The 22,921-nt window shown below is 37.5% G+C and overlaps 2 protein-coding genes across 2 annotated transcripts; both read right to left on the bottom strand.

The window, feature by feature from the left end:
* Positions 1–447: 447 nt before the first annotated feature.
* Positions 448–3,464, bottom strand: LOC149074132 (integrator complex subunit 10-like). Its single transcript, XM_089246616.1, has one exon. It carries the CDS (start codon positions 3,357–3,359, stop codon positions 1,305–1,307), a length of 2,055 nt encoding a protein of 684 aa, XP_089102742.1. The 5' UTR covers positions 3,360–3,464; the 3' UTR covers positions 448–1,304.
* A 2,791-nt stretch (positions 3,465–6,255) lies between these two features.
* LOC149074131 (uncharacterized) lies at positions 6,256–7,185 on the bottom strand. The gene has a single exon (XM_089247336.1). The coding sequence runs from the start codon at positions 7,183–7,185 to the stop codon at positions 6,256–6,258; it is 930 nt and encodes a 309-aa protein (XP_089103462.1).
* Between the last annotated feature and the right edge of the window lie 15,736 nt (positions 7,186–22,921).

Genomic DNA, 22,921 nt, shown 5'->3' with positions numbered 1-22,921 from the left:
TTGGTAATAGTGATAATGGTTTCGTATAGAAAATAATCTTAATTCACCACTGTTTCATCATTTTCAAGCTGGTTTTTGTGTCATTTTCAGCCAAATGATTATGTATTTGTGAATTTTAATTAGTGAAATGCACACCCAAAAACAATTGAGCTCTGTTAAACACTAATCATACACATGTAGGTAGGTCAATGAATCAGAGCTATCATGTCCTCCGTTATTTTCTGTTTCCAATTAACCAGCCATCAGGCTACGACGGCATATGCTGCCCTGCTGATTTTCAGGCTTTATCACATGGATATGACGGAATAATTCATCATGCAGCTGTTGCAATCTACACAGGCATCCTTCTATTTTATTATTTGCTACTAGATAGAGTTGAACAATTATATGGTCTGTGGTTATTATTACTATTAGCTTTGTTATGCTTTGCAAGACTGCATCCTCACAAGAGGTTTTTAAAATATATATTCTGTCTTATAATTAATAATATACAAGGAAAAAATATAAGCATTGCATGTCATTTTATAAATTTCAATACCATAGGCCTAAATTACTGAGAAATATTTTCCTCCATTCATTTTGAACCTGGACAACCTATGCTGACATTGCATTTAATAAAAAATTCACCATTTCTATTTAGAAAACTAACTAGTTTTACTGATTAACTTTTATTAATATTACTTTTATGATTTTGAATATCTAGCAAAAAACATCAATTTAATGTTTTTATAAAAAAAATTCAATCAAAAAATATATTTTATTAGACTTCTTCAAACCTCCAAAAAAAGGAAAAACATGTGCATCCTCACAAAAAGGAACACCGCGGGTAGCACACAGAGAAATTAATTGAACTCGCTAATATCAAGGTGTGTTAAATGACACAGAAGTATAAACCATACCTCCCAAACTTTGTGCCATGTTACTTTTAATGTATTAAGCATCATTTCCCTTTATATATAGGCCTACACATAGCCATATCAGGGCTTGACAAATCGTATTTGGTATTGGCATGTAAAATTTTCTTTATTTGATTAAGTCAAAAGATACCACAAAAGTTTTTGATTTCATGACAGTGTTGAACCCCGTTTCAATATGAAAAGGGGTCATTGAGTGGAAAAGTAAAAAAAATCAGATCTTGATAATGGTTTTATGGCTTTTTTTGAGGGGAAAAAAAACCATGCTTAGCTCCTCCGAGTAATTTTTGCCTCAATTCCTTTTTTATTAGTCAAGCCCGAAGACATGAGTGACAAGCAGCTTGGAATTGGGGAAGGGAGAAGAACAGTAAGTAACTGTCAATTCAAGTCTCATGTTATTATCCTATTTATATGATGACGTTCTTGCATGATAAAAGTGACGAATAGTTTCTCCATACTCTCATTACATCGCATCATTTGTTTTTTCATTGCTTCTTTCAAGTCATCTTTTGCACCTTTGTTCAATCCACGAGTTATGGCTCTTTGTTTGCCGATTTGTATGGCTGATGTAGGTAACAAATCCAAAGTTATTGAACCCCCATGAGAGCTGGTTACATACATGAATTCTTCTAACATAAATGAATTTATTACATAGTCAAAAAACTTGGCAAAGCAGAAACTTCCATTTTGTCTGATCTGCTTCAAGCACTGCATAAATAGTTCTTTTTCACGGGGCCATTTGTGTTGTGACAAAATAATTAAATGGCCTAAAACTATTTCTTCGTGATCCATATACCGAATCTTTTTTTTATATGTAGATATGAGAAGTTCAACAGTAAAATGCAGAACATCATCGAGGCTACATGATATGAAATGGAGTTGCTGCATCGAAAATTGCTGTAATAATTGAACTTGAACACCTTCTCTGTTTGATACTGGAAGGGGAAAAGATGATATAACATCAAATAAATATTCGCATGCTCTGACTCGCTCATTAACATGATTCAAGCAACTTGCCAATTGCAAGCATGTTTTGTTTTTCTCAAAATCATCTCCAACCGAATTCAAGATGTGTGTAAGATTTGTAATAGCATCTTTATGACAGCCCTGGTAGATTAGTAAATCAATATAAAATTCTTGAAAACAAGGCCATTTATCCATTTCAACTACTTGGCATAAGTGAGAAAAATCTTTCCCTAAACAATAATTTCTTTGCATCCACTCCCATAATTTAGCAGCCATCACAAAAGACTGCACAAGATTTTCTCCCATTTCTGGACAGGCCTGACTTACAGATATGGACAAGCTTTTCTCTGATTTTTTCAAGTCCTTGTCATACTTGAATTTTTTAGTAACATTTTCTGAACATTCATCATCGATTCCTGAACGAACTCCTTCGATAAGGACATAATGATTCATTCCAATTGGTTTCGGGAAAAATTTTGGACTAACCATTTTTGAAAACTGATATAAAGCATAGAAGAATATCGCAGCCATTGTGAAAAATACTTCTTTATCTCGGCCAATACCTTCATGGGTTACTGTAGACATACTATCTTCACTTTCTGAAAATAGCCTTTTACGAACTATTTGCAGTGTCTTTTCCCAGTTCATTTCGAGGACTAAATTCAATTTAGAAGAAAATAACTCGACCAAAGTCCAATTCAACTGTTGTCCGACAGTTCTAATCAATAGAAACATTGATTTCCAAATATTGTTCACATTCTTTGCTACCATAATAGGTTCATTCTCATCACATTTTTTAAGAATGTCATTTTCCAATTCTTGATCGGGCATCGTGAATATATATGACACATAAAATTCAAGCGAAGCTTGAAGAAGACATATCAATAACTTTGGAAGAAGTCGGAAATTCGGGATAAATAAAATGGATGGGGTAGCATTGCAAACTAGCAAATTGCGGTATGGATTTATGGGATGATTACAATGACTCACGTTCTCACTAGACAACAAGGTGTTGATGACTTTCTCACCGTGCTTAAATTGTTCATTTGGAAGTTCTTGCAACAGCAGTAGCATGGTGCAACAGTGTTCCATCGGGTCATCACAATGACTCGCCACGGTAGATAAAACATTGTATTTGACATCGCTCGATAGATTCCGGAACATTTTTTTTAGAAAAGAACCTTTCTCGGTCTTGATTTTGACTTTCAGAGCTTCGACGACATCCAACATTTCTTTTAACATTTCGGGTTCTTCGGAAAACTTTTTGACCAGTTCGGCAAAGTAAGTGGCGGCTTGATGAGCATCTGACCACTCTCTTTCCATCTTGTAAGCTTCATATTGAATACGAAAATCATCGGGAAACAAAGATCGCGCTGCGCTGATCCAGCCTTTCGCTCTTAGCGGTAAATCATCTTGGTATTTTCTCATATTTGAGATTAAATAATCTTCATAACCTTTACCGAGTAATACGTTAGACATGATCTCAATATTTTGTGGCTATACAAGTAGCTTCTCTCAACAAGACATTACGCACGATATATGAGCCCTTCCAACAACTGTAAGATGTTGGAAAACAAATGCACACCTGACAGATAAACAGAGTGATGTTGCCAAGAATGAATTGCATAATATTGCTGAAGAAATAATAGTACTCTGACCATATTCTTTCGAAGAAAAATACGGGAAATTTATATCCTAAACACAAGACACCCTTACCCATCGAGGAGAAATATAAGCTTATTAGGCCGAGATAGGCCGGTATTACACTGTAAAAGTTTGATAAAATCCCTTTTATAAAACTTGAAAAATCTAACCAATAAAATTATTGGTTACATTCTAGAAAATGCAATCGGTGACTTAATTGGCTACATTTTTCAAGTTTTATAAAAGGACTTTTACCAACGGTATTACACTATACCGGTATTGTTACCGTAAGTGCGGCCATCACCAAAACGTTTATAAGGAATGGTGGCAAAGAAGTAAAATTGTTCACAAGAGTTCTGTAAGGCGCTCAGTGCCATAAGCGAATAGTTATGACACACAGGACGCATGTGGATGTTTTTTTACGTGGTAGAATTATCGGCCGCCTGGAATGTGGGCGTACTCAGATGGAAGTATCCGAGGAACTTGGAATTGCCCAAAGTGTCATCTCTACGCTTTGGCAACGATTCCAAGATAACGGAAATGTCAGTAGACGTTACAGTACAGGTCGCCCCCGAGTTACAACGCCGAATGAAGACCGGTATTTGGCAGTAACTGCCGAAAGAAGCAGACGGAGCATAGCATCCGACCTGTCTCGTCAGCTATCTGCAGCCACGGGTACCACAATTTCAAGGCAAACCGTGTACAGACGTTTGGGAGATATTGGTCTATACGCTCGCAGGCCTGTCAGATGTGTTTCGCTCACGGCAACTCACTGTCGGCAGCGATTAGCCTGGAGTAGAGAACATGCAATGTGGACATCGTCACATTGGGCTTGTGTGATGTTTTCCGACGACTCCAGGTTTAGCTTGCAGTCTGATTCCCGTCAGACTTTCATATGAAGAACGCCAGGTACCCATTACCACCAAGACAACATCATTGAACGACACCGTTACGGTGGTGCAGCATTGCTCGTTTTGGGTGGAATTATACTGGGTTCCAGAACAGATCTGCATGTTCAAACCGGAACCATGAAAGCCCAAATTTATCGGGACATCATTCTGGAACAACATGTAGGGGAAGGGTGGGCATAATGGCCACGCTAAGGAAAAATATTTTTTTTCGATAAGTAAATATTGAAAAAAACTAATGAAAGTTTTATATAAGTTAGTTTAGATATTTAGGTTCATGCAAAAAATATTATTTTCACTGTATTTCAATTAGTTTTGTTGGAAAAACTATTTTCCCGCAACCTTACCAAGTGGCCATTTTGCCCGACGGGGTAGGGCAAAATGGCCACCCAGTGGCCGATTTGCCCGATGTAAAAAACAACTGTTTGATTGCATTTTAAAGAATATTAATGTGTATTCTCTCTCATGAAAGCAATATTATCATTCACTACAAAGGTTGTGAAACTTCTTAGTATATTATTAACTCATTTTATATAACTGAAATTGTTTAATTCATTTAAAAATTATTGGCGTTTAAAAATTATCTCACAACATTTTGCTAGCTATCGTATTTTATTAATTTATTTACAAAAATCACAGGTGAACTCATTGTCTTCTTCCTCGCAACCGGCACAAGCCTCGTGTGCCTAATGTAGACAGCTTGAGCATCTGATCCACCCTTCATTTTGTTTGGACTTTGAAAAACAGTCTCCACAGAAGAGGCAATCAGCATCACTGACGTCACTGTCATCAGAGTCCTCAAAGGAAGCACGCTTTGCCACTTTGGATTTCTGTTTCCCCTTAACTTTTTTCTTCTTTACCTCGTTTTTCCTTTTATACATCTTTTCCTTTTTTAATTCCAGTTTGAGTTTCTTCCGTCTTTCATTTTCTCCCTTTTCTTCCTTCGCTATTATGAGATCATTTTTATAAGGGCTTGATGTCAAAACTGCTGCTGATCCCTTTTTTCGTTTATTTTTTCGTTTGGTAATATTTGTTTCAGGGATTGAGACAATATCATGAGGGCTTACAGCAAATGCTGTAGGACTACTGGGCTCGGTGAATGGGCTTACAGCAGATGAGGTGCTAGGCTTGGTGAGTAGGCTTACAGCAGATGAGGTGTTAGGCTTGGTGAGTAGGCTTACAGCAGATGAGGTGCTAGGCTTGGTGAGTAGGCTTACAGCAGATGAGGTGTTAGGCTTGGTGAGTAGGCTTACAGCAGATGAGGTGCTAGGCTTGGTGAGTAGGCTTACAGCAGATGAGGTACTGGGCCTTGATGAGTCTCTAGACATGAAAAGAAATGCATTGCTGGAATCACCCGAACCTACTGTGAATGCTGTGCTGTTGTTACTATAAAGTACAGGAAGTGCAGCATTGGGTTGGTCTGTAGATCCGCAATCCGTCAGAACAGAAGGAGTTTCCTCTTGACCTGGGGCCCGTGCCACCTGATGATCTTCAGCTGGTAGGCGGCGACAGAGAGATCATGGATGTCTGTGGTAGCAGCTGCAGCGAAATCCACTTCAGTAAATACATCTCTGTTGATTGGGACTATACCACATCTTCGAAATCCTTTTACGGCAATGGTCGGAGTAGTTGCATTCAAAAAAGCCTCACCAAGAAGTCGCGACACCTGATATTGAGTAACTAGCCTACCAGGGTTATTTCGCAAGAATCTCTCAATTGCTTGAACATAGTAAGTGTTGAATGGCCCCATGAAAGATACATCCAGGGGCTGCAGCTTGTGACTACAATGAGGTGGAAGGCAAACTACAGTGGTATGATTATTCCTAGCTTTTTGCAATGAAGTGGAGGTTCCTCGTGTGCGTAGCGTGTCCATCAAGTATTAGCAATACTGGGTCTTCTTTTGATGGTTTGGCATATTTCAAGAAATGATCAAACCATTGGGAGAATATCTCAATTTGCATCCACCCTGAAGTGTGACAAACAAAATCTGTCCCGGGTGGAGCACCATGTTTAAGTTCTTCTTTCATCCGCTGCCTGGGAAATATGACAAAAGGAGGAATAAAAATTCCCCCCGCTGACATACAAACTGCAAATGTACAGAGAACACCTCTTTCTGCAGATGTGAGAGAACCAACTTGACGTCTACCTTTAAGTGCAAAAACCTTTGAGGATCTTGACTGAACAGTTAAAAGTCCAGTTTCGTCGACGTTGTAAACCCTATGAGGAGGATACAAGTGACTTTTCTGCACATCCTCTAAAATGTCGAAGAATTTTGTGACATTTGTTTTGTTAAAGGCTTGGGCTCTTGCTGCTGAGGTCGCCTCTGGTTTTCTCAAGACAATTTCAGGATGGTGCTTTCTAAAGCCGGTGACCCAATCTTTCCCAGCTATTTTTTTTCCATGGTTGAAGTTATTAGAAATATTGTTCTGTTCTGCCAGTTGGTAAGCAAGGCTACGTAAGTTGGCTACTGTTATTCCAAAAAAACGAACCTCCATATCCAAAAGATGATTCACAAGCTGTTTTTCTTGTTCTTCATTAAAGACAGTTCGATAATGTCCCAGAAATTTTTTGTTGTCTGTAGCATACTGGTTTTTGTTTAAAACACGACGTTTCAGAGTGTTTCTTGGCACATTAAACCTTTTAGCAGCTGTTTGCCATGCCATACCATCTTTTTTCACGGCATCGATAGCTTGTTGCATTTCATTAGGGTCCCAGGACTGCCGCGGGCTCTTCCTTTGGTATTTATACACCATAACCGTGTCTGCAACCAAAACAAAATTTGTTATTGCTTGCCAAAATAAGCTTGAATTCGCAGAGATTAAATGAAACACATCGTTATGTTTGAAAACAACATAATGACTAAAATAAATCTCTATGATTAAAATAAATTTAAAAATTAAATCTTCTATGATTATAAAATAAATTTCGATAACTGGGAGTCTTTTTGTTTCTGTTATCAAGTCCAGGTTCTAGTTATCGAGATTTCGCTATATATAGGCCTGTGTATATATATTTACCGTCGTAAATGTATAAATATTTTTAGTTATTGAAATTTTGTATAAAAATGAAATTAGAACAATAATTTATTTACATATTTTGTAGTGACCATGATTGAGGGCAAAATGGCCACTGATGACCACTGCTGTGGCCATTTTGCCCTCTTCGGCGCCATTATATAAATGTGACTCCACAGCATAAACGACTAACCCTAACTCTTACTTCGACACATATATTTATAGCTTAAATCTTGTTGTTTCAAGGGGTGAATGCTAATCACATGTATTAGGTACTTGTATTCAGTTAAAAATATAAATGAAACATACTTACCTTAGATCAGCACGGTGAAAAACAAGAAAATGTTGAATGATTTCCAAACAAATGGTCCGAACAGCTTCCAACTTCCGTATGAAAATGATGGTGGACAAGCGGAGCAGTTGAGGGGTTTGACGCTTTGTGGCAGCACCTTACGGGGAGAAAATAGCCAGTGGCAATTTTGCCCGCCATGGCCATTATGCCCACCCTTCCCCTACGCTTGTTTAGGAGTGCCATGGGCGCAAAATTTGTGTTTATGGATGACGACGCCCGTCCTCACCGAGCAAACATCGTAAACGAATGCCTTGAATCTGAGGATATAACCCGTATGGAATAGCCAGCATTCTCACCTGACTTGAATCCGATAGAGCATGTGTGGGACATGCTTGGCCGACGTGTTGCAGCCCGTAAACCACCTCCTAGATGTGTAACGGAACTTCGGAGAGCATTTCTTGCTGAGTGGAGTGATCTTTCCAAAGATCAGATCGATAATTTAATACTCAGCATGCCTAGGCGTTGTATGGACTGTATTTCATCGCATGGGAGACATACAATGTATTAACCATCATACCAACCATGTAATAGTAAGTTTTTGTAAAGGAGATATTTTTTACAATTGCTCCAGGGAGCAAAAATCGTAGTTTTTATGAATGGTATCATACATACACCATCGTTTTTGTTATTTACCTTTTGTTTAATAAATGGGCTTTATGAATAAGTAACGTTTGTTTTGTTTCTGAACCTTTATTTGCCGGAGCTGGCATTATCCTCAATTTATGGACATGAGTGTATATTTCGGTAATTCTGTAATCATTTATTTCGGTAATTCTGTAATCATTTATTTCGGTAATTCTGTAATCATTTATTTCGGTAATTCTGTAATCATTTATTTCGGTAATACTGAAAAAAAACATTTTACTTCTCTCAATATATATGTTGAAATCGTTTCTTTCAATAATTATGCAATTACATATTCTTTTATTGATTGTGAAATAATTTATGTCAGGAATTATGAAATTATTTCTCTCATTGTTTTCTTATAGCCTATTTATTTTAATTGTTCGTTTTTATTATTTAGTTTAATTATATATATTTCTCTGAAATTTTTTTTATTTATAAGTTATTTTTTTTCACTAATTCTGAAATTTGTTTCAAAATTTTTAAAATTATTTCTTTATGAATTTTTATCAATTCTGGAATAATTTCTTTCATTTATTCTGAATTTCATCAATTTGTTACGAAATTATTTCTTTTAGTAGGGCCGCTTTGCCTCCCAGACGCCTGTGGCAGCCAACCCATCCCCCCTTTTCTTTCACAACATATCTTGTTTATTTCGTGCCACTTCATCAGAGTGCTATGAAAAGTGACACGTCCAAGCACCAGCTTACTAACGAATTTTATAATAATAAAAGAAAAAAAAGCAAATGTGATATACCTGTATATATATTCTCATCAAGTACCCCAAGAAAATTTCTCCATGGGGCAAATTTCTCCCCAGACTAAAGCTCCGTTGGACCACGAAAAACTTTCACTTGTATTCAATTTACCAACAAATAAATTCCAGGGCCCCCAATCAATGACCCGGGACCCAGAATTTTAGAATACAATTCATTCAGGGCCCCTCGAAATGAAACCTGTCAACTTTTCCATGCGGGCCCCCGACATGGAGACTTGTCAGACGTCTCCCCTGTGAAGGCCACGAAAATTTTTCATTTGTATTCATTTTAACAACGAATACAATCCAGGGCCCCAACCAATTACCCGGGACCCAATACGCAGATTTTTAGTGGGGGGCCCCAAACTGGATTTATTTCGGGCTTCCGCTGTTATAAATTTCACAATGTTAAACAACAAAAAAAAACAACGAGATTCATCCAGGGCCCCTAAATGAAACCTGTCAACCTCTCCATGGGGCCACCGAATTGGAAACTTGTCAGACATCCCCCCCTGTGAGGGCCACGAAAAATTTTCATTTGTATTCATTTTAACAACGAACAAAGTCCAGGGTCCCCAGACTGGATTTATTTCGGGCTTCCGAAAACGATGACATCCGTCAAAGGCCCCCTGGAAATGAAACCTTTCAACTTTCCCATGAAGGTATATGTGCAATGCCACTCCCTGGGTACCCCGACCCTGTGTGTTGCGAGCACTGGCGATATATGTATATTATACATATACATAACTCTCGGCATGGCCCTGACACTGACAGGGGCCGGAACGATTCTTACCACTTTTTGAGATTTTTCGCACTATAAATTAACCACAGAGGGTGCCAGTGTAAAATCTGGTTTGGGGGCCCGCCAACTATCCCAGCCTAGGGGCATGGCCCCCACATGCTAGTGCCGGGCCCCCAGGCCAGGATTTTTCGCGGGCCCCCTACCCCCCCCCCCCCTCCGAAAAATTTTGTGCAAACCTTGAGAAATGATTATGGTGTATTTTTTCCGTAAAAAAAAAAGAAACCCCTTTCGGGAAGAAAAAAATGTTGAATGCCCTTCTCCCCCCCCCCCCATGAGAAATCCTGCATACGATACGGTATTTGTATATGCAGCAAAACATCGCTACAACGATAATCGATAATAAATACATCTACAATGATATTTTTTTTCAAATCTTGTTTGGAATTGCCTGGCTTAATGTTAAACTCTCAGTACAAAGACATCATCTACTATGATAAACGCCTCTATAACCCGATATTCTTAGGAGAATTTTTAAATCGCTACCACAATATTTTTCACTAAATGATCACCGAAAGCTAACGTTATTTGTATTGCTGCACTATGTGTACGACACACAAAAGCACTATGCGGTAAGCTTCTGTACAGGGACAATACACATCTAAGTGAATTTTATAAATAAACTAATCAATTACAATTTTTTGTAACGAATAAATACATAAAAGCGTATTTTCCGATAATATTAACAATGCCCATATAGAAAAAATGACAATAGCATAAATTTGATCACACGTGAGGATAATGTTACCTCTTTAATCTCTCTAATACAATATTTTTTTTGGTCCGTAGAATATTGTTATATCAAGGTTTCACTGTCTATTTAAACTAAAGAATAAAATATAATTGTGTGTGTGTGATAAATATTATCACATTTAGAGATATGATCATGTGATTTGTATATAATTTTAAGCAATACAATAGAGCTCCCTTATGGGCCAGTTAAAAGAACGAATTGGTTAGGCGATATGGTTTTCTCATAGAAACTTGTGATTGCCATAGGCGTATTGCCATTTTCACGAGGGTGGGGGGTTACGTTCTTTTTTCCTGCATTAATTTTATATTAATTTTCCCTATAATCTCGGCTCTGGGGGGGGAGGGGTTAGAACCCTAAACCTTCTTTGCATACGCCAATGGTGATCGCGATCCATGGTCGGCAGGGCCGCAACTGGGGGGGGGGGGGACAAGCAGGTATCTTGCCCAGGACTAGCAGAGTGCGCAAAATTCACCTTTCATAGCCTCTTCTTCAAAATTAGATGGGGGGGGGGGGAATGTCAAAATATGTGCTTACCTCAGCTGATCAAGCATTTAGTTGCGGCCCTGATGGCTAGTGTTCAATGTCAAAGTCTCTCGATTAACGATAATACCTCTATTATGGTATTTTTCTTCGTCCACAGAATATCGTTATATCGAGATTTCACTGCAATTTTATCATGCATAATATTAGCAATAACAGCTACAATACCCGGCGCTGCCCGTGTTTTCTTCATTTATTGGGAGGATTGGAAAAGTGACAAACCATTACAAAGGAATAAATATATAATACTGGCAGGATTAAAGAAGTGACAAGCCATTGTAAAGGCACGTGTACAACGCATTACTAGGGAACCACGGTAATCAAAGTAAACATTTCGAAAGTGATTATTGAGGCCCAGAAACCATTGTTGACGACGATTTTTCGTCCATTTCGGGTATCTGCCCTTCTCTGACGAACTTTTGAAGTAGCCTATCGTTCAATCCGGGCCCTGTTTGGTATATATCCAAATTTTGGCGACGATCGATTTAAAATTGTGGATTTGTATATAGAACATACACACAGACAGAAAATCAATTATATATAGATATATATGCACAGTATCAAATTTATCCTTAGTTTCTCTCAGATAAGATATCCACCGCATCTCTATAGTTTCGTTGTTCACCAAGCAAGCAAGTATACTCATACTACACCAAATGAAACTACTGTAGAATCTTTATACATGACGAACCAGTTTGAAACGTGTTTTACACAAAACAAAATTTCTATCCAAACGTTTAACTTCAATTTAGAACATCAAAGATTATTCCTATAACGCATGAGTTCTCAAACTGTGCGCCTCCAACCTTTGTCATGGTGTGAGGTTTTCGAAAATATTCTTTGTTAAACAGCTCTGGAGAGCCGGTGGAGCTCGTGGATAAGCATTGAATAGGGGAAAAGGGCGCCTCAGGTGGAAAAAGTTTGAGACGCCCTGCTCTAACGGGAAGTTATTCCATGCAATGATTTTTTTGATAAAACGAAGCGATTCCGTTATGCCAGGCGATTCACTACAGGCGTGCAAAAAGAATAAATAAATTTAGTGAATTAAAAAGTTAGAGTAATAATACTGAAAACTATTTTCATTGGCCTTGGTTGAAGCACCGGCCTGAAAAATTGTGTGTGTGAACTGAAATAATTCAAATATTTATGTTCACTTCATCTATTCAACTGAGCAACTTTACAATTCTGTTACAGTCGTTTATACGACGTTCAAGAGGCCGAGTCATAACGTTTTATAAAACGTTTTATGTATAAGTCGAAGTGAATATAACAGCCTTTCCAAAAAATTACCCCCCCCCCCCTCATACATATAAAATGTTATAAAATTTTATGTGTTTAATTGCATTCCAATTCTGTTCTAAAAAAATATTTCATACTTCAGAGGAAATTAAATCACATTTCAAATCATTTAAAGAAATAAAATTTAGCACAACATCACCTTTGGGACACGACATTGAGTACAAAATTGCAACAAAGTCTTCTCGACTTCGAAAATTTCCCCATCTTGGACTTTTTGGCGGTAGATGATTTTCAATCAGGAGCTTGCTCTTTGGTTGTTTCTCTACTTTATAATCGTTTCAAAAAGTCGAAACGAACATATTCAACTGGTTTGCAACTTTTTCCGGGGGGGGGGGGGGCAAAATTCTTCCAGGGGGAAAACAAGGGTACTCAATGTATGTATATATATACCATTTTTAGTGTATTTTCAAAAGCCAGGGCCCTAATGACCCTAAAGCCCCTAAATGACGGGCCTGTTTGCAAGATGAACTTTCGTTATCAATTTAAAATTCTTGTTGAATTCTTCCAAAATTTCCAGTTTTTTTAGAGAGAGCGTTTTTTTGTTTTTCCGACATTACGAACGACGAATTTGACACAGTTAGCAAGCAGTGCCGTCTGAACGCATGGACCCACCCGAGCACGGCCCGGGGGCCTCAAGAGAAGAGGGGGGGGGGGCCTCAGTAAAATGGGAAGTAATTGAAATTTTCGAGAATTCTCTAGGTTGGGCCTCTGAAAAATCGATTGGCCCGGAGGCCCATGATGCTCTTAAGACGGCCCTGTCAGCAAGCAAAGCACCACATCGAAAGAAAGTTCTACAGGAAATGATCGAAAGAACTTGCTGTGCATGTGTACCTATTTTCGGCAGACCTGTACCCCCCAAATGCTTACAGTAGACTTTCTCACCCTCTCTGGATAACGTTGAAAACATAGGGAGAGAAAAAAATTCTGAAAGGTCATATGGCCGTCAAAACAATTGAAACCCATTTCTTCGGGACTCTCCACATCTGCGTATTCTCAGAAAGAGGCAATAAACAAATCATCTAAGTCCACTCTAAATGATCATCAGCCATCTCACTGACAATTTTCTTATACGTCAGCAATCACCCTAAAATTTATGTCTTTTGCGGTGACAATATGCTAGAACTGTTGCAGCAACGCTTTTTCACTGCATACAAAAATTTTGTGCGCATTTGATGGATATAAATTACGTTTTTCTTTTTTCAAAAGTTTCCGAGTTTTAGTCGAAGTGAAAACGTCGAATAATTGAGGTTTTACGTTAAATAAATGAATGAAATATTTTAACATTAAAATGTATTGTTACCAATTGCTTCCCCAAGTTAAACGTCGTATAAACATGAAAGTTGTATAACTGAGTGACATATGAACGAGGTTACTCTGTAATTTGTAGATATGCCCTATTAAAAATAATCGTTTTTAAACTTTATGAAACACAATTCAACAAACATCGCAACTAGCCTCGATGCAGGGCCAAACTCTTCTAACATAGATTCATTACAGTTAACTCTTAATGCTCAAAATAAAAAGTCAACAAAAATTCAAATTTTTAGTTTTGCTTACCGTTCTTTTGGGCTAGAACCGTAGGATTCATCCACGTGGGAAAAAAATTAATCCTTTATGTACGCAAACTCGTTCAACTATTTTACTAAAAGATTTCGAACAACTGGATTTTTGCAGACGCGAACCGTAAATATTTTTCTGTTCAACAATATCGTCCGTGAATAGAAGTTTTGAGGGGAGATGTGTCCTCAAGACAGTACAGCGAATAAAAAAGGCCGATGCGGAATGTAGCCTTTTTTTTCAGAAGCAAGGAAAAAAACCCCTTGATTTGTTCGGACTGGGGGTGGGAGGGGATTATTGGAGGGGCCGTGAGCGAAATCACGTGATTCAGTACACACGTCATTACAGCTATTTCGTACAATACTTTTTGCGGGAAAACGCTTTAAACGAGAAATCTCGATGAGTATCAGTAATAAAAGTTGGCACCAGAGAGTCGCAGGACCCAAGAAGGAAAAAATAATGCGGGATCCACTGTATACAAAAGCTTGCAGCAAAGCTGTCTCAGTATCGTAACCCACCCACGAGAGTGGGGCCTGGACCATTCTTCTCATTTTTTGTCTTTTTTCCACAATATTAATTCACTGTAGAGGGGGTCCGCTGAAGAGCGCAGTCTACGGGCCCCTGTTCCAGGATGTTGCGGGGGAGGGGGGTTCATGTGCTTTATCGGCACCCAGAGGCAATTTCACTGTGGAATACGACGTCTGTTTACTCCAATTTCCATTCTATCGAGACATTATGGCCTTCTACGAACTGGAACAGCAGGGGTCGCGCGGTAGCCCTGTAGGTCCCTACACACGCTCGACGACTAGATAAGGATTATTCTAGTGGCCTCCCTTATTCTAGTGGCTATAGCCCTGAGGACACTTTTCTTCCTTCCTAGGAGAACGACTGCCATGAGAGCCGGGGGGGGGGCCTTGTACAATGTTCTTTTCTTCGTTTCCGGGGTTTTCTTTTCGTTTTTTTTGTTTACTTGCACATGTGTATAGTTAAAAAAAATTTCAATGAGATCTAAGGTACGTAGTTCAAGATATCCGTCCATACGAGTACAAATTGATGTGATTGATATTAAAGAGTCCTGTCTATTTTCCTATGGGGCATATATATATATCAAAGGGAAAAAAATCGAAAGATCTTTCCACGGGCCCCCCTGACTCCCGGGCCCCAGGGCTGGAGCCCTGTCAGCCCCCCCATGTGGGGGCCATGCCTAGGGGCCCTGCTGCAGAATGTGGGGGGGGGGGGTGGCACGCCTCTCAGTACATACACATAATCTGGTCCCGATAGGTCAAACGTTTCCTGATATATTCAAGAGTAAAATGAAAAATTCACCCAAAATCGTTACCGATTTCCGTTGCATAGAAACAGGCTCTTTTCGAGTTTGTGATTTTATATTATAGAATAGATTTATTCTATAGAACTAATCTTTTTTCAAGGTTTTCAACAATTTTCTGAAAATGACCAGCGGGTCACGATTAAAAGCTCCGAGGGTCAAATGTCGCCCTCGGGCCATGCGTTGAAGACGCCTGTCCTAAACACTATGCCGACAATATACAGTATACGGTTACTGGATTCGGAAACCTAAAAATAAGGCATGCACACGCATCACTAGCAACGTCACTTATACATGTTTACAACAGATGGCGCCAGTATACCAGCAAAGAACAAAGTTCTCCTACCAAAATACTGTACAGTCAAATCTCGAATACAGTGAAAGTCGAATGTGCAGCGGCTGATGAAAAATTCCAATTTCAATAATTCCAATTTCGGAGAAAGAAAGAAAAAATGATTTCTTTTATATAATACAGTATATCGGTGCCATTTACGAATATCGTATTAGTAAAAAGTCAAACTACTGGACAAGAAGAAATTGGCAATGATGAATTATTCTGATGCCTAATTATTGAATGAGATTATTAGAAAAACAAGACACACACACGGACGTACGTTTCGTGAGTAACGTATGTAATGTATACAGGGTGTCCTGCAAGTCCTGATGTGGCCTTTATCTCATCAACCATTCGTTGTAGAGGTATGGTTAAAATTTAAGTAGTGCTTAAAATTTGTGCAAAAATCGTCCTGTACCAGTTTTGAGAGTGAAAATACAGTGTGTCACAAAAGAAATCTAAATTTTTATTTGGTCACCCTGTCCTAAAAAACCCAATCAAAAATTGTTGCCCTGTCTCTTCTGCGGCCAACAAAAAAAAATTTCATGTTTCCCCCAAGGACGTAGCGAGGGGGGGGGGGACTTGGGGGTCTGGTTCCCCGAAATGTGAGAAAATGACCGAAAAAAGGGAAAAAGATGGCCAAATCTGTTTTTCTATCACTATGGACCCCCCGAACGAAATTTCTGGCTACGCGCGCCCCTGCGTTTCCCAGTGCAATATTCGCTGAGATATTTCAATTTAGAAACCGGAGAAAAGTTGGGAAAGAACAGCGTAAACTAACGGACAATCTCATCTCATGCTTCATATGCTGGGCTTTTCTCATTATCAGCAGTTTCTGAATTCAAATATCTCTCAGCGATATTGCATGGGTGGATGTAGAGCTCGCTGTTGGGCGGATTGATTTTACAAATTACTAAAAATTAGTCACTGTCAATAGATTAACCATAAAGTCTATATTTTGTCCCGTATTTTACAGGTCAGTCCCGGTTTTTCCTCTGTCCCGACTTTTTTGAAAAAATGTTCCGGTTTTTTCCGTTTCACGGTCGAAGTTTTCTTGAACTTGTTATTTAATCAAAAACGTTGATACAGGTAATTTTCAACGGATTGACTGTGGACTGTCGGATTGAATGACTCATATAGAAGTTACGAAAATTTCATGAAATATCAAATTTTGCTTGGAAGGCGTGATCAGCTCCTGCCTCAGAGGAGACAAGGCAACAACTTTCTCTCTGAGTTTTTAGGACCGGGCGCCCGAAAAAAAAGAGACAGGGCAATAACTTTCTAACTGGAAGTTAAAGCACACGGGGACGGTGTAAAAATTTAGATTTTTTATTTCCGGACAGTATTTTCACACTGAAAACAAGTACAGAGCGAGTTTTTAATACATTTTAAGCATTTTTTAAACTGAAATCATTCCCCCTACGATGAGGTGGATAAAGGCAATATCAATGAAGAGATATAGAGTAAAAAAAGACATCCCCGAGTGTAGAAAGAAAAATAATGCCGGAAATTTGAAACGGAGGACAAAAGAGCGAATTTTCTAAATCATAGGATGAGATAAAGGCCACATTAGGACTTACAGGACACTCTATATAGACATATACATAGGGTTACCAGATTCGAAAACTGAGAAAGGAAGACGCACGCACCCTTGGTAACGTCACTTTTCCCAATTTTCACAACCGATATATATTGATAGCACCTCTATAATGGCAAAAAAAATAATTATCGGACACCGCAATAATTTTTCCCAACTGGAACAGAACCACTGAAAAAGAAAACAAATAAAGATCCGCCTCCCTTCCCTTATATAATGAATTGCTCCCACTGTTTGGTGAGTTTCATTGCTTTTCCTGGAGCAAGAAGTTTTCCTTGGCAAAGAATCTTGTCTTTTGTTTCATTTATTGGCATTTCCGAAAGCTTCCGTTATTATATCCTATGTATACCCTCATAAGGTTCCCTTTTCCTTCGGGTACGTTGTTTTTTTTTATTTGCCATAGGAATGTGCATTGAGTGTTATTTGCTTCCTATTTTCTTTATTTCTGAATGTGGAAAAAGTATCACCACCACCATCTCCTTCGCCACTTCAGTATACGGCATTTGCTATTCAAAATTCACACGCAAAATGTGTGGAAAAAAAACGCACACAAACACTCGTATCAATGAAGAGATATAGAGTAAACCAGAAACATATTTGAAATAAATTTCGTAAAATAAAAAATAACCTCGCTATACATCATCTTTACAGGATAAGTGATGATGGCTATCCAAATTAAGTGCGGTTTTAAGGATTAAATTACCTGTTATCTGGCATTATTAAGACCGGTAAAATAATGCTAGATTAAAAAACAGAAGAATCTGCTTCCAGAGCGGGACGTATGGTCACGCCCATTTTTCTCGGTAAACAATCGGCTTTCTCCTAAAAAAAATCAGGTTTATCTTGAGGTCCTCTTGACTAAAGCCCTGCCAGCCTACTACCAGGGTCGCCTTTAGGGGCGGCATATGATGCTTCGCACCCGGGCAGCAGGTAAGCTCGAGCCACCCCTGTGTACTATACCAGGTAAATTAACTCGTTTGGTGTACTAAATAATTTTAAAAAAAACAAACTTTTTTTTGTTTCTAAGGCTTAATTAGAACTGAAATAACCTACAAAAAATTTTCATGATAATTATTTTACATTTTTTTATAATGTGGTACTGAAAGAGGTAAGATTGTTGATAAGGTATTCGGATGTGTGTCTACTTTTCAACAAGAAACCTTTTCTTGAGAATTGGATTTCTTTACATTTCGTCGATAATTTGTTATTTTTTCTTTCGAATCCAAAGCTTTCAACTTACGCTTCAAAATTTTAAAAAAGCTACGCTCAATCAAAATAAGTACTGACGTTTTTTTGAACACTGAATCAACTCGCAACTTCGTGAATGCGAAATGCGATTTCAAAAGAACTAGACGTGCACCAAATGATTTGCAAGCACAGATGACCAAGTTCATAGTCATTAGCCAGTGTTTATAAAAGAAAAAAATACTGTAGTAGAATGTGGGCGGGAGAGAAAGAAGTTCCTTTATTTATGTTCGCTGCAATTTCAAGTCCTCACTGGGAGGATAAATACATTTTTTTAAAATTCATCTCATACCCAAAAACTTCGACTTAAAGAAGAAAACGTCGACTCAAGGAAAAATTTTAACACTAAAGTAATGTTGAAGGTTTTGGAGCACAGAGAAAACTTCGACTTAAGCAGACATTCAAGTTATCGTAATTCGACTTATCGAGTATTGACTGTATTTCTACACTTTCAATATATCTTCAGTAAATTTTTAGAGGGTGCTTTTTTATACTTTCTCAGTTTATGAGATGTCCCGCCTAACTTGATGCAGTGTTTCGGTAATTACGAGATATCTTGCCCCTTCAAATATAAATACAAACACATAGGCCACAACAGGCAAATTACCCATCGAGGTGGATTTGCCCATGAAAAGTATGGATGTCAAATGTAACCAAAATACATCAACCCAATTTAAAAGCATATAGATATATAGCTGTATAGCTCTAATAGGGTTGTTGATAAATGGAATAGCTTACCCCGGGGGTCGTAAATTCTAATACAATTGACACGTTTAAAAAAAAATACGATAAACGTGTTACGGTAAAGTAAATAGAGAAGCTATCCATACTTAGAATAAGATAACCATAAATATTTTTTTATGGGCATTATATAAATTTTAATCATATATACATAGTTTTTAATTTTAATAAATGCATTTTCAATTGGGTTGCTGTATTTTAGAAATATATGGCATTCATATTTGTTATGGACATCTTTTTCTTAGCCACCTCGTTGGGCAGTTTGCCTGTTGTGGCCTTGTATTTGTATATTTGTATATCAAGAAAGAAAAAAAACTAATAATTAATATGAAATATTAATATATGTTATTATGTAATGCACAGCTCATACAAAAAGATTATGATCGTCTTATCTAAGTATGGATAGCTTCTCGATTTATCTCACTGTATTTATCACAGGGTTGTTTGGTTTAAACCTTGGTTTTAACCAAGTGGTTTTTTTAAAAAAACCAGGTCGGTTTTTTTTCAAAAAGTCAAATAAAAGTGGCCTAAATATCATTTTTTCCTTGAAAACTATCATATTGATTCATTATTAGCCAAAATTTTTTATTTTTATCACATTTTATATTCTTGGGATATATTTTGATGGTATATCTTTAAATGGCATAAGATGATATAAGTGGTTTTTTTTCAAAAGTCTCACAAAAGTGGCCTGAATATATATATTTTTTTCATATGAAGTATCTTAGTTATTTAAAGTTATATGCAGAAGCCAAAATTTCTCATTCTTACCACATTTTCTAACCTTTAGCTACATTCGGATGCTCTATATATATATCTTTACCAAATTCATGAATAAGGATTGTATCATACATCTAAATGTAGTGGTGTATTATCTCACAAGGTTTCTTTTTCCCTTCACAAAGCAGCAGCAACAGTAGTGATACCATCATGCTAGGGGCAGGTGGTCCTATAATCCAATAAAGCCACCAGCTGTCCCTAAAGGACAAAGACTAGTGTACTAGTAGTTACATTACCTCACAGACATTTTCATTTTCTTTCCCCACAAGAAGTAGCACATCTCCTACTGTATATCTCCCAGTCTTAATATTCAATAGTTGTTTTTTTTATACTTTCACTGTTAGGCTCAGTTAATCAGGGTTCTACTGTATAGTAATAGTAACAGATTTATGAAAAATAATCAGCTATATACAGTGAATGAATGAACGCCATGATCTCTGCCACCGGACTTATCCCGTTGCCGAGATCTCTTCCAGCCCAGCTTCGTGGCAGAGTCTGGAACAAAGTGAGTGCACCTAACAGTATGAGTGTGTAGCTAGTGTTGTGTCTGATATTTCAGTGCTGCCATCTATACTTCAAATTGTGAGTGAAGTGTAATGATTAAATATTTGTAACGTTGTAGGCCTGTTGCTCTCTGTGGCGAGACTTTTTAACGGGGAGATCGGCTCGTATTCGCGCCCTGAAGTTGGGAACCACAGAAAACCAACTTCAGCCGACCACCACTGTGGCGCCGGTGGGGTTCGAACCCGGATCCTCGTGATGCGAGTCCGTCACTATGACCACTCAACCACCACAGCGGCAATCAGCTATATACAGGGTGATTATAATTAAAGTTTTGATTCAAAAACGATACAATAAGTACTGGTCAGAATGACTTGGAAATTTGCATGGATACTCCTGAAGCAATGGAATTTTCTTTGGTGAAAGAAAAAAGTGCAAGTAGTGCAAAATGTGCAAGTAGATGATGCAGTACTTGGTCAGCAGTACAATCTATTGTGTGCAGCCACATAATTTTGGCACTTCCACAGTATCAGTGTGTGTGGATCAACTTCTATCAAGATGCACATTGCAATACCAGCAAAGTAGCTGCTGAAGACCCGTTTTGACAATAACAGGATTGCACGACACCTGGCCGGCCATCAGTTCATTTGACCTTAACCCTTGCAACTTCTGGCTGTGGAGGGTACCTCAAAATGTTATGAACAGTGGTCGGATTGCAAACTTTGGTGAATCGCAAGCTTCAGCGCATCCTCTATATGTTAGAAGTTCCTCAGGAATATTAACGTGGGGGTGCATTTGGTTTAATAGAGGTGAATTGCAAGCACATCCACATATCATGACCATGGCATACTCTGATCTGTTGTTAAACAAGAATTTTTGTGCTTTCGCCTCATAGCCAGAACACGGTGGACAACATATTTAACATTTCTTGAGTAAGTTAGTTATTTGTTTAATTACTTCACTCTCTCTTTTTTTGTGATGTTTCCATGAATTATGAAATCGTCTAATGCTACAATTAAGCTATCATTTTGCCATGACTAGCTATTGTTTCCATTCTGCAAGCAAATTTACCATGTGTTGGATGATGTCATTAATTTTACATTTTAAAGTCCTTTTTTCGCCCTTTACTTAATAATATTTCTTCAGGAATATTCATGTAAATTTTCAAGTCATTCTGACAATCGTTCTTTTTTTTTACAGTGTTTTGAAATCAGAACCTTAATTATATACACCCACCCTGTATATCGCAAATCATCGTTAATTAATCTGCATTATTTATGCTTCATTAAATATATTATATTCACCTAAATTTTATTATAGTTCTTGCAAAATAGCTTCCTAATTAAGCATACTGATTGTAACTGGAGAAAACATCTTTATATTATATTATTAATAATAACATTAAAAGAATTTTCAAACACAAAGTAATCTATTGAGTTAAGCAAAAAATAATTAAATTGCAAAAGTTGGCTTTAGTTAAAATATAAGGAATATTTATTGATTAATTAAATATGGAAATAGTGTTAATTACAGTAACGAACATTTTATTTTAATTAATTATTAGAAGTTTGAATGATTTTTCATAAATTTTATTGTTTTTAATGTTAATACTATTTAAAACAAAAAAAAACCTGGTTTCAACCAAAAAAACCTGGTTTTGTGGTTTTTTAAGAAAAAACCCGTTTTTTTTACCAACCCTGATTTATCATAATAAATTCTTTTTAAACTTGTCAATTGTGTTAGAATTCACGACCATTCACGACCAGAGGTAAGCTATTCAATTTATCAACATCCCTATTAGATTGTCCCTTACTAAATGATTCTGGTGTCCCCTTGTCGAAGAGCAGTTGTTGATTCACGGTGAAACAATGCTTTTAAAAACTTCGTGATAGATACGAGGCGAGTAGAAGCGAAAAATAATATTTTCTTGCAAATTTGTGGAAAATAAATAAGATGACAGTGGGGTATTGTTTTTTAAATAACTCAAGTGACCCGGCTATTACCCAATACTATATTCCGGTCATTCTAAACTCAATTAACATCCAAAACATACAAAGTGACATGGCTAATATCCAGAGCACTAAATTATCACCCACACTACAAACAACATAAAAGCAATTTTGGTCTTGAAAGCTACCTTACTGACTACAATATTCCGCTTAAATTTAAAAGAACTCTCATGCAAATTCGTTTTGGTGCAAATAGGTTGTTCATAAACGGGAGAATCCTTAAAATCATTTCGCAGGTTTCGCGTACATATTGTAACTC

This window comes from Pholcus phalangioides, unplaced genomic scaffold, assembly GCF_987345545.1.
Source record: "Pholcus phalangioides strain wild (caught in Gottingen) unplaced genomic scaffold, Ppha-v1.0 ptg000017l_1, whole genome shotgun sequence".
NCBI classification, from domain to species: domain Eukaryota; kingdom Metazoa; phylum Arthropoda; class Arachnida; order Araneae; family Pholcidae; genus Pholcus; species Pholcus phalangioides.
Note: the sequence above shows the minus strand (reverse complement) of the source record. Positions and strands in the feature narration are given on the sequence as shown.

Coding starts and splice junctions, on each gene's coding strand:
- LOC149074132 (XM_089246616.1), bottom strand. CDS start 3,359: ATGTCTAACGTATTACTCGGTAAAGGTTATGAAGATTATTTAATCTCA.
- LOC149074131 (XM_089247336.1), bottom strand. CDS start 7,185: ATGGTGTATAAATACCAAAGGAAGAGCCCGCGGCAGTCCTGGGACCCT.